Source organism: Ranitomeya imitator, chromosome 5 (assembly GCF_032444005.1).
Source record: "Ranitomeya imitator isolate aRanImi1 chromosome 5, aRanImi1.pri, whole genome shotgun sequence".
NCBI lineage: Eukaryota > Metazoa > Chordata > Amphibia > Anura > Dendrobatidae > Ranitomeya > Ranitomeya imitator.
The window spans coordinates 439,688,299-439,704,079 of NC_091286.1; the positions used below are offsets into that span (position 1 = coordinate 439,688,299).

At 45.4% G+C, this 15,781-nt stretch overlaps 1 protein-coding gene across 2 annotated transcripts in view; it reads right to left on the reverse strand.

The window, feature by feature from the left end:
• The window catches only part of LOC138638122 (probable cation-transporting ATPase 13A4), a 492,614-nt gene that overhangs the window by 48,476 nt on the left and 428,357 nt on the right, over positions 1–15,781 (reverse strand). For both annotated transcript variants that reach the window (XM_069727146.1, XM_069727145.1), the window contains exon 25: positions 8,543–8,615. In XM_069727146.1, coding sequence (XP_069583247.1) covers positions 8,543–8,615 — 73 coding nt within the window. The remainder of the gene's footprint in view (positions 1–8,542; positions 8,616–15,781) is intronic.

Sequence of the window (15,781 nt, forward strand, 5' to 3'; positions counted from 1 at the left end):
GCACATAAGGATGGGGACGCAGGATGGAGCAGCACATAAGGATGGGGACGCAGGATGGAGCAGCACATAAGGATGGGGACGCAGGATGGAGCAGCACATAAGGATGGGGACGCAGGACGGAGCAGCACATAAGGATGGGGACGCAGGATGCAGCAGCACATAAGGATGGGGACGCAGGACGGAGCAGCACATAAGGATTGGGGACGCAGGACGGAGCAGCACATAATGATGGGGACGCAGGATGGAGCAGCACATAAGGATGGGGACGCAGGATGCAGCAGCACATAAGGATGGGGACGCAGGATCGAGCAGTACATAAGGATGGGGACGCAGGATGGAGCAGCACATAAGGATGGGGAAGCAGGATGGAGCAGCACATAAGGATGGGGACGCAGGATGGGAGCAGCACATAACGGGATGGGGATGCAGGAGGGAGCAGCACATGAAAGGATGGGGACGCAGGATGGAGCAGCACATAAGGATGGGGACGCAGGATGGAGCAGCACATAAGGATGGGGACGCAGGATGGGAGCAGCACATGACAGGATGGGGACGCAGGATGGAGCAGCACATGACAGGATGGGGGCGCAGGATGGGAGCAGCACATGACAGGATGAGGATGCAGGATGGGAGCAGCGCATGACAGGATGGGGACGCAGGATGGAGCAGCACATGACAGGATGAGGATGCAGGATGGGAGCAGCACATGACAGGATGGGGACGCAGGATGGAGCAGCACATGACAGGATGGGGGCACAGGATGGGAGCAGCACATGACAGGATGAGGATGCAGGATGGGAGCAGCGCATGACAGGATGGGGACGCAGGATGGAGCAGCACATGACAGGATGGGGACGCAGGACGGAGCAGCACATGACAGGATGGGGACGCAGGATGGAGCAGCACATGACAGGATGGGGGCGCAGGATGCGAGCAGCACATGACAGGATGGGGACGCATGATGGGAGCAGCGCATCACAGGATGGGAGCAGCGCATCACAGGATGGGGACGCAGGATGGGAGCAGCGCATGACAGGATGGGGACGCAGGATGGAGCAGCGCATGACAGGATGGGGACGCAGGATGGGAGCAGCACATGACAGAATGGAGGCTGTCATGATTCCAATGGCAGGGAATCACAAAAGGACAAGCACCAACGAGCTCTAGGGTGATGGAACCTGAGCTGACCGCGACCCTAAACCTGAACACACAAATAACAATAGCCGGCGAACGTGCCTACGTTGATCCTAGACGTCTCGCACCAGCCGAAGATCTAACTTCCCCTATTAGAAGAAACACAGACCTCTCTTGCCTCCAGAGAAATACCCCACAGAAATAGCAGCCCTCCACATATAATGACGGTGAAATGAGAGGAAGGCACATACACAGTATGAAAACAGATTTAGCAAAATGAGGCCCGCTAAAACTTGATAGCAGAGGATACAAAAGTAAACTGCGCGGTCAGCAAAAAACCCTTCAAAAAACCATCCTGTAATTACTTGAACTCATGTTCCAACTCATGGAACATGAGGAGCAATTACAGCCCACTAGAGCAACCAGCAGCAAAGAAACAATTACATGCAAGCTGGACAAGACAAAAATAAAGCAAAACGTGAAACAAGAAAATCAAAAACTTAGCTTGTCCTGAAGATTACTGAAGCCAGAAGCTGAGGTAACAAAACACTCTGATAACCTTGATAGCCGGCGGGGAAATGACAAGAAAGCCCGGTTAAATAGGAAACTCCCAAATCCTAATAGAACAGGTGGACACCAGAGACAGCAGAACACAAATCACCCAGTACCATCAGTAACCACTAGAGGGAGCCCAAAAACAGAACTCACAACAGTACCCCCCCCTTGAGGAGGGGTCACCGAACCCTCACGAGAACCACCAGGGCGACCAGGATGAGCCCTATGAAAAGCGCGGACCAAATCATCAGCATGAACATCAGAGGCAACCACCCAAGAATTATCCTCCTGACCATAACCCTTCCACTTGACCAAATATTGGAGTTTCCGTCTGGAAACATGAGAATCCAAGATCTTCTCCACAACATACTCCAATTCTCCCTCCACCAGCACCGGAGCAGGAGGCTCAAGCGAAGGAACAACAGGTACCTCATACTTCCGCAACAACGACCGATGGAACACATTATGAATAGCAAACGATGCCGGGAGATCCAAACGAAACGACACAGGGTTAAGAATTTCCAAGATCCTATAAGGACCGATGAACCGAGGCTTGAACTTAGGAGAAGAGACCTTCATAGGAACAAAACGAGAAGACAACCACACCAAGTCCCCAACACGAAGTCGAGGACCCACGCGGCGACGGCGATTAGCAAACTGCTGAGCCTTCTCCTGGGACAACTTCAAATTGTCCACCACATGACTGCAAATCCGATGCAACCCATCCACCACCATGTCCACTCCAGGACAATCAGAAGGCTCCACCTGACCAGAGGAAAAACGAGGATGAAACCCCGAATTACAAAAGAAAGGAGAAACCAAGGTAGCAGAACTAGCCCGATTATTAAGGGCAAACTCGGCCAGCGGCAAAAAGGTAACCCAGTCATCCTGATCAGCAGAAATAAAACACCTCAAATAAGTTTCCAAGGTCTGATTAGTTCGCTCCGTCTGGCCATTCGTCTGAGGGTGGAATGCAGACGAAAAGGACAAATCAATGCCCATCTTAGCACAGAACGTCCGCCAAAATCTAGACACAAACTGGGATCCCCTGTCAGAAACGATGTTCTCCGGAATCCCATGCAAACGAACCACGTTCTGGAAAAACAGAGGGACCAACTCAGAGGAGGAAGGCAACTTAGGCAAGGGTACAAGATGAACCATTTTAGAAAAGCGGTCACACACAACCCAGATGACGGACATTTTTTGAGAGACAGGGAGATCCGAAATAAAGTCCATGGAAATGTGCATCCAAGGCCTCTTCGGGATAGGCAAAGGTGACAACAATCCACTGGCTCGAGAACAGCAAGGCTTAGCCCGAGCACAAACCTCACAAGACTGCACAAAAGAACGCACATCCCTCGACAAGGAAGGCCACCAAAAAGACCTGGCCACCAAGTCTCTAGTACCAAATATTCCAGGATGACCTGCCAACGCAGAAGAATGGACCTCGGAGATGACTCTACTGGTCCAACTATCCGGAACAAACAGTCTCTCAGGCGGACAACGATCAGGTTTACCCGCCTGAAACTCCTGCAAAGCACGTCGCAAGTCTGGGAAGACGGCCGACAAAATCACCCCATCCCTAAGGATACCAGTGGGCTCAGAATTTCCAGGGGAGTCAGGCACAAAACTCCTAGAAAGAGCATCCGCCTTCACATTCTTTGAACCTGGCAGGTATGAAACCACATAATTGAAACGAGAGAAAAACAGTGACCAACGAGCCTGTCTAGGATTCAGACGCCTGGCAGACTCAAGGTAAATCAGATTTTTGTGATCAGTCAAGACCACCACACGATGTCTAGCACCCTCCAGCAAATGACGCCACTCCTCAAATGCCCACTTCATGGCCAAAAGTTCCCGATTACCCACATCATAATTCCGCTCAGCGGGCGAAAATTTTCTAGAAAAGAATGCACATGGCTTCATCACCGAGCAATCGGAGCTTCTCTGTGACAAAACCGCCCCCGCTCCAATCTCAGAAGCATCAACCTCAACTTGGAAAGGAAGCGAAACATCAGGCTGACGCAACACAGGAGCAGAAGAAAACCGGCGTTTGAGTTCCTGAAAGGCCTCCACAGCCGCAGGAGACCAATCAGCAACATCAGCACCCTTCTTAGTCAAATCCGTCAAAGGCTTAACAACACTAGAAAAATGAGTTATAAAACGACGATAGAAATTAGCAAAGCCCAAGAACTTCTGCAGACTCTTAAGAGATGCAGGCTGCGTCCAGTCACAAATAGCCCGAACCTTGACGGGATCCATCTCAATAGTAGAAGGGGAAAAAATATACCCCAAGAAAGAAATCTTCTGGACTCCAAAGAGACACTTTGAGCCCTTTACAAACAAGGAATTAGCCCGCAGGACCTGAAACACCTTCCTGACCTGCTGAACATGAGACTCCCAGTCATCAGAAAAAAACAAAATATCATCCAAATACACAATCACAAATTTATCCAGATATTCACGGAAAATATCGTGCATAAAGGACTGGAAGACTGAAGGAGCATTAGAAAGTCCGAAAGGCATTACCAAATACTCAAAATGGCCCTCAGGCGTATTAAATGCGGTTTTCCACTCATCACCTTGCTTTATTCGTATAAGATTATACGCACCCCGAAGATCAATCTTAGTGAACCATTTAGCCCCCTTAATGCGAGCAAACAAATCAGTCAACAAAGGCAAAGGATACTGATATTTTACGGTAATCTTATTCAAAAGACGATAATCTATACAAGGCCTCAAGGACCCATCTTTTTTGGCCACGAAAAAAAAACCTGCTCCCAAAGGGGACGAAGATGGACGGATATGTCCCTTTTCCAAGGACTCCTTAACATAATCCCGCATAGCAGTATGCTCTGGCACTGACATTGAACAAACGACCTTTAGGAAATTTACTACCAGGAATTAAATCTATAGCACAATCGCAATCCCTGTGAGGAGGAAGCGAACTGAGCTTAGGCTCCTCAAAAACATCCCGATAATCAGACAAAAATACAGGAACCTCAGAAGGAGTAGATGAAGCGATAGAAATCGGAGGTGCATCATCATGAACCCCCTGACATCCCCAGCTTAACACAGACATTGTTTTCCAGTCAAGGACTGGATTATGAGTTTGTAACCATGGCAGACCAAGTACTAGAACATCATGTAAATTATACAATACCAGGAAGCGAATCACCTCCTGATGAACGGGAGTCATACGCATGGTCACTTGTGTCCAGTACTGAGGTTTATTCATAGCCAAAGGTGTAGAGTCAATTCCCTTCAAAGGAATAGGGACTTCCAGAGGCTCAAGACTAAACCCACATCGCTTGGCAAATGACCAATCCATAAGACTCAGGGCAGCGCCTGAATCTACATAGGCATCGACGGAAATGGATGATAATGAGCAAATCAGAGTCACAGACAGAATGAACTTAGACTGTAACGTACTAATGGCAACAGACTTATCAACCTTTTTTGTGCATTTAGAGCATGCTGATATAACATGAGCTGAATCACCACAATAAAAGCACAACCCATTTTTCCGCCTATAGTTTTGCCGTTCACTTCTAGACTGAACTCTATCACATTGCATTGTCTCAAGTGCCTGTTCAGAAGACACCGCCAAATGGTGCACAGGTTTGCACTCCCGTAAACGCCGATCAATCTGAATAGCCATAGTCATAGACTCATTCAGACCCGTAGGCGCAGGGAACCCCACCATAACATCTTTAATGGCCTCAGAAAGGCCATCTCTGAACTTTGCAGCCAGGGCGCACTCATTCCACTGAGTAAGCACTGACCATTTCCGAAATTTTTGACAATATATTTCTGCTTCATCTTGCCCCTGAGAGAGAGCTAATAAAGCTTTTTCAGCCTGAATCTCCTGGTTAGGTTCCTCATAGAGCAAACCCAATGCCAGAAAAAACGCATCCACATTAAGCAACGCAGGATCCCCTGGTGCCAATGCAAATGCCCAATTTTGAGGGTCACCCCGCAGGAAAGATATAATAATCTTAACCTGCTGAGCAGGGTCTCCAGAAGAGCGAAATTTCAAAGAAAGGAACAGCTTGCAATTGTTCCTAAAATTCAGAAAACTAGATCTATCTCCAGCAAAGAACTCTGGAATATGAATTCTAGGTTCAGACATAGGAGCATGTACAACAAAATCTTGTATATTTTGAACCTTAGCAGCAAGATTATTCAAGCTGGAAGCTAAACTCTGGACGTCCATGATAAACAGCTAAGGTCAGAGCCATTCAAAGATTAAGAGGAGGAAAAAAAAAAATCAGCCAGGCTGCAATTAAGGCTAGGCAGCAACCCCAGAGGAGAGAAAAAAAAAAAAAAAAACTTCCTCAGACTACTTTTCCTCCTACTTCAGCCCAAACATTTTTGGCCGGCTATACTGTCATGATTCCAATGGCAGGGAATCACAAAAGGACAAGCACCAACGAGCTCTAGGGTGATGGAACCTGAGCTGACCGCGACCCTAAACCTGAACACACAAATAACAATAGCCGGGGAACGTGCCTACGTTGATCCTAGACGTCTCGCACCAGCCGAAGATCTAACTTCCCCTATTAGAAGAAACACAGACCTCTCTTGCCTCCAGAGAAATACCCCACAGAAATAGCAGCCCCCCACATATAATGACGGTGAAATGAGAGGAAGGCACATACACAGTATGAAAACAAATTTAGCAAAATGAGGCCCGCTAAAACTAGATAGCAGAGGATACAAAAGTAAACTGCGCGGTCAGCAAAAAACCCTTCAAAAAACCATCCTGTAATTACTTGAACTCATGTTCCAACTCATGGAACATGAGGAGCAATTACAGCCCACTAGAGCAACCAGCAGCAAAGAAACAATTACATGCAAGCTGGACAAGACAAAAATAAAGCAAAACGTGAAACAAGAAAATCAAAAACTTAGCTTGTCCTGAAGATTACTGAAGCCAGAAGCTGAGGTAACAAAACACTCTGATAACCTTGAAAGCCGGTGGGGAAATGACAAGAAAGCCCGGTTAAATAGGAAACTCCCAAATCCTAATAGAACAGGTGGACACCAGAGACAGCAGAACACAAATCACCCAGTACCATCAGTAACCACTAGATGGAGCCCAAAAACAGAACTCACAACAGTAGGCGCAGGATGGAGCAGCACATGACAGGATGGGGACACAGGATGGGAGCAACGCATGACCGGATGGGGACGCAGGATGGAGCAGCGCATGACAGGATGGGGACGCAGGATGGAGCAGCACATGACAGGATGGGGACGCAGGATGGAGCAGCACATGACAGGATGGGGACGCAGCATGGAGCAGCACATGACAGGATGGGGACGCAGGATGGGAGCAGCGCATCTCAGGATGGGAGCAGCGCTTCACAGGATGGGAGCAGCGCATCACAGGATGGGAGCAGCGCATCACAGGATGGGGACGCAGGATGGGAGCAGCGCATGACAGGATGGGGACGCAGGATGGGAGCAGCGCATGACAAGATGGGTACGCAGGATGGAGCAGCACATGACAGGATGGGGATGCAGGATGGAGCAGCGCATGACAGGATGGGGACGCAGGATGGAGCAGCACATGACAGGATGGGGACGCAGGATGGAGCAGCGCATGACAGGATGGGGACGCAGGATGGAGCAGCACATACCAGGATGGAGACCATATACCAATATAAATGCTCGCCACCCGGGCGTAGAACGGGTTCAAAAGCTAGTACTATATATAGGAGAGATGACACACAGCAGGTATATACTACATACAGGGGAGATGACATACAGGTATATACTATATACAGGAGATGACATACAGATGTATACTATATATAAGGGAGATGACAAACATGTATATACTGAGGTGATGAGGTGAAAATGAGAGGTGTGAGGTGAAAATGAAAAGGTGTGAGTGCAAAATGAGAGGAGTGAGGAAAAATGGTGGAGTGATCAGAAAATGACAGATGTGAGGTTGAAATGACAAGTGTTAGGGGGGAATGAGAGGAGTGAGGGAGAAAATGAGAGGTGTGAGGGAGAAAATGAGAGATGTGAGGGGGAAAATGAAAGATGTAATTGGGAAAATGAGAGGCGTGATGGGAAAATAAGAGAAGTGAGGTGCTATAACTAACCACAATATTTACTATGCCCAGGCAATGCCGGGCTCTTCAGCTAGTTACAAATAAAGATGAAAGAATTGATTAAAAAAATGGAATTAGCGTTAGTTTCAAAAGCATTCATCAATTTTCTTGAATCCAGTGGCAGATAGTCGCCCTTTAGTTGTAGGGTTAGGAATAGATAAAAAATAAATATAATACCTCTTTCCGGCCTTCACCCGTCCTACTGTGCAGCTCCCTCTGGTTCTAGTCACTCTTCAGGACTCTTCTGCAACTACTACTTCATGACTCTTCTACTTGGCATCATGCAACATAAAATGTCATGAGGCCTGATCAGCAACAGAGTCCAAAAGCCCTGATGAGTGACTGAAGCAAAACACGCTGTGCAGTGGTACAAGTGAAGGCCAAGAAGAGGTATTGTGCTAATGTTCTTTTAACATCCGTAGTCTGAGTGACCTCAGATGTTTGTTTTCACATCTAATCTAGTTTAGGCAGATTTGCTTATTATAATTACTAATATCATAAATCATTATTTTAAAAAAATCACTTTTTTCCCGCAGAAATTAAGATTGCTAGATATACAATAAAGATATAAAATGTATCTGAAAAAGATGACTGTAGGTCATACGTTTATAGCTACTATACATTATTTTATTAAGGTGTGAACACTGCTTTAAGCATAAAGTACAACAAAATTATATTAACTCATGTACATACACTCATTTTTCATGGATTTCCTTCAGCATGCTTACTTGTTAAAATGACGGCAATGGTTATAGCCACATCTTGCATCATATAAGCATGGACTCCAATAAACTTTGCTTTCTACATAAAAAGAAAAAGTAAAAGGTATAAACTTTTTATGCAAAACGAGAGCAAAAAAGATAACCGAAAATTTGGGAGCAAGATTATTATGCAACAAATAATATTATTATGCAGAACTCTACAATGTATGTTATGCCCTGGCTCATATCACAAACTCGATTTCTCCAACGATGCTCAGGGAGTGCTGAATGCTTATGGAGGAAAACTCGCACAACAGAACCCTTCATCTACTTCAAATTTATGTTAAGAACCTAAAACTCTGCCCTTCACCTCACCAAACAGACCAACTTCACAACTCTGATCTCACTATCCTACAGCCCCTATAAACTTTTTTTCACTCCCTCCTCAGGCCAAAAGCACAAGCCCCTATCACAGACATATGTGCTGATGACCTGGCCTCATACTTTATTGAGTAAATAGATATTATCCATCAGGAAATCTGCTCCCAGCCACCAGGTGTCATGACTCCCATCCCTCCCTGCATTTCCCCTGACACACACTCCACATTTGATCCCATCACAGAAGAAGAAGTCTACAGGCTCCTCTCTTCTTCTCATCTGACTACATGCACTACTGACCCGATTCCCTCACATCTCCTCCAGTCACTCTTTCCAGTCGTCACAACTCACCTAACTACAATCTTTAATCTCTCTCTCCTTGGGCATTTTCTCCTTCTCCTTCAAACACTCTATTATTACTCCTTTATTAAAGGAACCTGCTCTCAAGCTGCACAAACAACTGCAGTCCAGTCGCCAATCTCCCCTTCTCTAAACTCTTCGGGCACCTGGTCTACTTTCACCTTACCCGTTACCTCTTCACTCACTCCCTCAAAGACCCTTAACAGTCTGGCTTCTGCCCCTACATTCAACAGAATCTGCACTCATCAAAGTGACCAATGACCTTCTGACAGCAAAATGTAATGGTTGCTACTCTCTGCTCATTCTTCTTGACCTCTCTGCAGCTTTCGACACTGTTGACCACAAACTCCTACTCTCTAGGCTCTAATCATTAGGCATTAAGGACACGGTTCTCTCCTGGTTCTCTTCCTAGCTTTCTAACCACTCCTTCAGTATTTTGTTCGCTGGCTCTACGTCATCTCCTCTTCCTCTCACTGTTGGAGTACCTTAGGGCTCAGTATTTGGCCCCCTTCTTATCTCTCTCTACATGGTCCAAATTGGACAGACCATCAGCATATTTGGCTTTCAGTACCATCTTAATGACACACAACTATACATGTCATCCCCTGACATTACCCCTGCTTTACTACAGAATGCCAGTGACTGTCTGTCCGCATCTCCAACACCATGTCCGCTCTCTATCTGAAACTCAACCTTTCCAAAACTGAACTTCTGCTCCCGCCCTCTGCTAACCTCCATAAATCTGACATTTCCATCTCTGTCAGTGGCATGATAATAACACCCCGGCAGCAGGCGACCTACCTGGGTGTTATGTTTGATACCAGTCTCTCCTTCACCTCCCATATACAATCTCTTGCCCACGCTTGCCGCTTACACCAGAAGAATATTTCTAGATCCGCTCTTTTCTCACCATGGAAACAACAAAAACCCTCACTGTCACAATGATCCACTCCCGCCTGGACTACTGTAACGCTCTATTAATTGGCCTCCCCCTCACTCGACTTTCCCCTCTCCAGTCCATCCTTAATGCAACAGCCAGGGTCGTCCATCATGCTAATCGGTACTCGGATGCATCTGCTCTTCACCAGTCATTACACTGACTGACCATTCATTATAGGATCCAATTCAAAGTACTTGTTCTCACCCCCAAAGCTCTCCACAGTGCGGCACCCCTTCATTTCTGTACTCTGCAAATGACTTTTCACTAACCTCTGCACTAATCCATACCTCACATTCCCGACTCCAAAACTTCTCCAGCGTTGAATACTCTACCCCAAGAAATTGAGACCAGCCACAACTTGCACAGTTTTAGGTGCTCCCTCAAAACACATTTGTTCAGAACAGCCTGTCACATTCCCTAATCAAAGTAATTTTATGTGTACGTGTGTGTGTATCCCATTCACTATCTCTATCCTCCACTCCCTCAAGATGGCTAGACCATCATTGTAAATACACACCTGTACTTTGTATCTCCCCCACCTCATTGTAGATTGTAAGCTCTCATGAGCAGGGTCATTTTATTTTGCTCTAATTATTGTATTATTGTTAACGTTGTTACTTATGACTTTTGTGTTTGAAACTGTTAAATTGTAAAGCGCTGCGGAAAATGTTGGCACTATATAAATAAAGATTATTATTATTATGTTACACATCTACAGTGTTAGTTTTTAGGTGTAATATACCCAGTGTACATGCCCTATTGCTGAAGCTGTCATATAACGGCTGTGTTGTTTTCTGATAACTTTCCAGTTAGAAAAGTTGCAGAAATGTTAAAGGCTTATTCCCTATATTGAAAATGATCACTTGTCCACTGTATATGCTCCGATCACTCTTTATTTTTAATAAGATGGTTGGGAAAGGCCAAACTCTACTGAGCTATCGCCAACAATCCCACAGAGAATAATGGAGCATTGACATGGTAGACGTATTAAAAGAAAAAAAAAAGAAAAAAAATACTCCTACTATACCTCCTCATTTCTCTACCTCCTATCTACTCAATTCCTCTTCCAATGGGGGTAATTACACACCAGCTGTCACTGATTGGCTGCAGGTATGACATTTTGTTCGAAAGGGTGAAATTGCACCAAGCATAATCTGTCTTTTATAAAACAATTTTTGTAGCTTCTACTAAATTTCATGACGAAGATGCAACACATGCTTGTAAATAAAGGAAAAGTAGAAACCGTAATAGTAAAGTAGTAGTAATGATTATATCATCACCACTACTAACAATATGAAATTACTAGCGGATGTTACAATAACACTAGGTATTTAACCCATTCTGGAATTGTATGTACTGTTCCATCCATGTGACCTGGGACTTAATTCCCATGGATGGAATAGTACTGGGGAGTGTGGCTGATCGCGGCAAGTGTCAGCTGATTGTCACAGCTTACACCCGGCACTAAATGCCAGGAGTGGTCACGGACCGCTCCCGGCACTTTGACCCCCAGAACACTGCGATCAAGCAAGATTGATGTGTTCCGGTGGCATAGAGAAGCATCGCTCAGGGAGAGAGCTCACTGCGTGCTTCCCTAAGACCATCAGAACAACGCGATGTGATCGTGTTGCTCTGAGGTTCTCCCTGCCTGCAGACCCCCGGATCCAAGATAGTTGTGGGTCCTGCAGGGAGGTGGCTTCTCAGTGCCTGCTCAGAGCAGGCACCAGCAAGACTCCTTCACTGCCTGTCTGATTGCTGATCTGGCACACTGCTGTGCAAAGTGTCAGAATAGCGATCTGACTTTATACAGTGATGTCCCACCCTGGGACAATGTAAAAAAGTTTAAAAAAATATTATACTGTGTAAACATATTTTTTTTTTAATTCCTAAATAAAGAAAAAAAATATTGTTTCAATAAATAAATTTCTTTATGTAAATAAAAAAAACAATAAAAGTACACATATATAGTATCGCTGCATCCATAACGACTAGTGATGAGCGCGTATACTTGGTACTCAAAATTTACCGAGCACGCTCGGGTGTCCTCCGAGTATATGTAAGTAGCAGAATGATTTACATCTGTTAGCCAGCATAAGTACATGTGGGGATTCCCTAGCAACCAGGCAACCCCTACATGTACTTATGCTAGCTAACAGATGTAAATCATTCAGCTGCGGCGCTGAAAACTAAATCTCCGAGTAATTACAAATACTCCAGGGAAATCTCGAGTACTGAGTATACTCGCTCATCACTAGTAACGACCCAACCTATAAAACTGTTCCACTAGTTAACCCTTTCAGAGAACACTGTAAAAAAAAAAGAAAAACGAGGCAAAAAACAATGCTTTATCATCATACCACCGAACATAAAGTGGAATAACACGCAATCAAAAAGACAGATATAAATAAACATGGTACTGCAGTAAACGTCATCTTGCCCCGCAAAAAGCGAGCCACCATACAGCATCATCAGCGAAAAAATAAAAAAAGTTATAGCCCACAGAATGCAAAAATAATGATTTTTTATATAAAATAGTTTTTATTGTATAAAAGCGCCAAAACACACAAAAAAAATATAAATGAGGTATCGCTGTAATCTTACTAACCCGAAGAATACAACTGCTTTATCAATTTTACCACACGCAGAACAGTATAAATGCCCCACCCAAAAGAAATTCATGAATTGCTGGTTCAGTCTGCCTCCCAAAAATCATAATAAAAAGTGATAAAAAACTGTCATTTGCCCGAAAATGGTACCAATAAAAACGTCAAATTATCCGACAAAAAACAAGACCTCACATAACTCTATGGGCCAAAATATGGAAAAATAATAGCTCTCAAAATGTGGTGATACAAAAACTATTTTTTGCAATAAAAAGCATCTTTTAGCGTGTGACAGCTGCCAAGCATAAAAACCCATTATAAATAATAATTCAAACCCCAATTTATCACCTCCATAGTTAGGGAAAAATAATAAAATTTCTCTCTTCTCGACCATATTCAATCTAGTTTCCACTCTTTACACTCTACTGAAATTGCCCTCACTAAAGTCTCTAATGATTTACTAACAGCTAAATCTATTGGTCACTACTCCATGCTAATTCTCTTGGATCTCTCCGCAGCTTTCAACACTGTGGATCATCAGCTCTTCCTCACTATTCTCCGCTCCATCAGCCTTAAGGACACCATTCTCTCCTGGTTCTCCTCTTAGCTCTCCAAACGCTCTTTCACTGTATCTTTTGCTGGTTCCTCCTCCTCTCATCTTCCCCTTACGGTTGGGGTTCCACAAGGATCAGTTCTAGTCCCCCTCCTCTTCTACTTGTGTACCTCCCCTATTGGACAAACAATCAGTACATTTGTGTTCCAGTACCATCTCTATGCTGATGATACCCAATTATACACCTCTACTCCAGATATCACGCCTGCCTTTTTAGAAAACACCAGTGATTGACTTACCGCTGTCTCTAACATCATGTCCTCCCTCTGTCTGAAGCTGAACCTGTCAAAAACTGGACTCCTCATGTTCTCTCCCTCTACTAACCTACCTTTGCCTGACATTGCCATCTCCATGTGTGGTTCCACCATTACTCCCCAGCAACATGCCCACTGTCTTGGGGTCATACTTCATTCCGAGCTTTCATTCAACCCCCACATCCGATCACTGGCTCTCTCTTGTCATCTGCACCTCAAAAACATTTCTAGAATTTGACCTTTTCTTACTTTTGACTCAGCAAAAACTCTTACTGTTTCTCTTATTCATTCTCGACTGGACTATTGTAACTTGTTAAAGTTGGCGGAACGCACCGAATATATATACTGTATGAGACAGTAGGTGCGTTCACAACCCGGGGTCCACTGTGCAGGAGAGAAACCTGCTGCTAGTAACAGGCGGTACTATATGGTGGTATAAGCGAACTCTGTTACTTCACACATTCATTAGGAAAAGAGAACGCCGTGCCCTGTTAACCTCACTGGAGATCACAGCTACCTAATAGAGCCAACAGTGGTCATGCAGTCAGAATAACACACAAGCAACTTCTCTCCGGTGGAGCCGGAATTCTAATGGCTATATGCCAGCCCTGAATCCACATACACAAAACTCCTCACCGGAGGTGCCAGTATTCTAGGGGCTTATTTCAGCCAAACCCTGACCACATACAACCCAGACCACATACAACCATGACCACACTGGCGCTGAGCTCATAACATAGGTTTGATACTAGCACATGGCCGTGCGGCCATGCAAACCTTTTATAGTTTTAGCATTCAAGGACCTTCTTAGTGGTCCAACAGGAACCGCTTCAGGACCTGCGTATGTGACCCCCGACCTCCAATGGGAGGTCATCCCGTGGGCATGCCCAGTATGGGAAAAGTAGGTCTGCTCGCTGATGATCAGCTCTGGCTACCAAGGCAGAGCCTGGAAGAACAGTAGTAACCAGTCGCCCAGTATCAGCCTAAGACAGACGCTGGGACCGACGTCTCCGCTGAGCAGGCTCCACTGTGGCTGGAGAAGAATGGGCGACTGCAGCGGAGATGGTTCGAGATTCCCCCTGTGCAGAGGTGAGAACTCGACACCTAACATTACCCCCCCTCCTTGGACCTCGCTATGCTGGAAGTCAGCAATGAGCTGCAGAGCTTGAATGTGCTCAGCAGGCTTCCAGGACTTGTCCTCTGGGCCATAACCCTTCCAGTCCACCAAATAAAAATTTTTGCCACGTACCACCTTCCACCCCAAAATAGTGTTCACCTCGTGATCATCCGTAGACGAACCCGATGTCCCTGCAGATGACTCGGAAAGCCGTGACATGTATACGGGCTTCAAGAGGGACACATTAAAGGTGTCAGTGATACGTAGGCAGAAGGGCCAGATGGTAGACCACAGGGTTAACCTAACATAGTAACATAGTAACATAGTTAGTAAGGCCGAAAAAAGACATTTGTCCATCCAGTTCAGCCTATATTCCATCATAATAAATCCCCAGATCTACGTCCTTCTACAGAACCTAATAATTGTATGATACAATATTGTTCTGCTCCAGGAAGACATCCAGGCCTCTCTTGAACCCCTCGACTGAGTTCGCCATCACCACCTCCTCAGGCAAGCAATTCCAGATTCTCACTGCCCTAACAGTAAAGAATCCTCTTCTATGTTGGTGGAAAAACCTTCTCTCCTCCAGACGCAAAGAATGCCCCCTTGTGCCTGTCACTTTCCTTGGTATAAACAGATCCTCAGCGAGATATTTGTATTGTCCCCTTATATACTTATACATGGTTATTACATCGCCCCTCAGTCGTCTTTTTTCTAGACTAAATAATCCTAATTTCGCTAATCTATCTGGGTATTGTAGTTCTCCCATCCCCTTTATTAATTTTGTTGCCCTCCTTTGTACTCTCTCTGTTCGAGGATCTTGAAGTAGCAAGGTGGAAATTTAGTTGACTCAAGTTGCAGCCTGATGTTACGGGCGGAGAACCACACTAAGTCGCCAGGAGCAAAAGTCGGAGCAGGGCACCGATGTGCATCAGCTGAGGACCACCTCTCCTTGGAAGCCTGCATGGCATCCTGAGTGTGATCAAAATGTGCCATGCCTC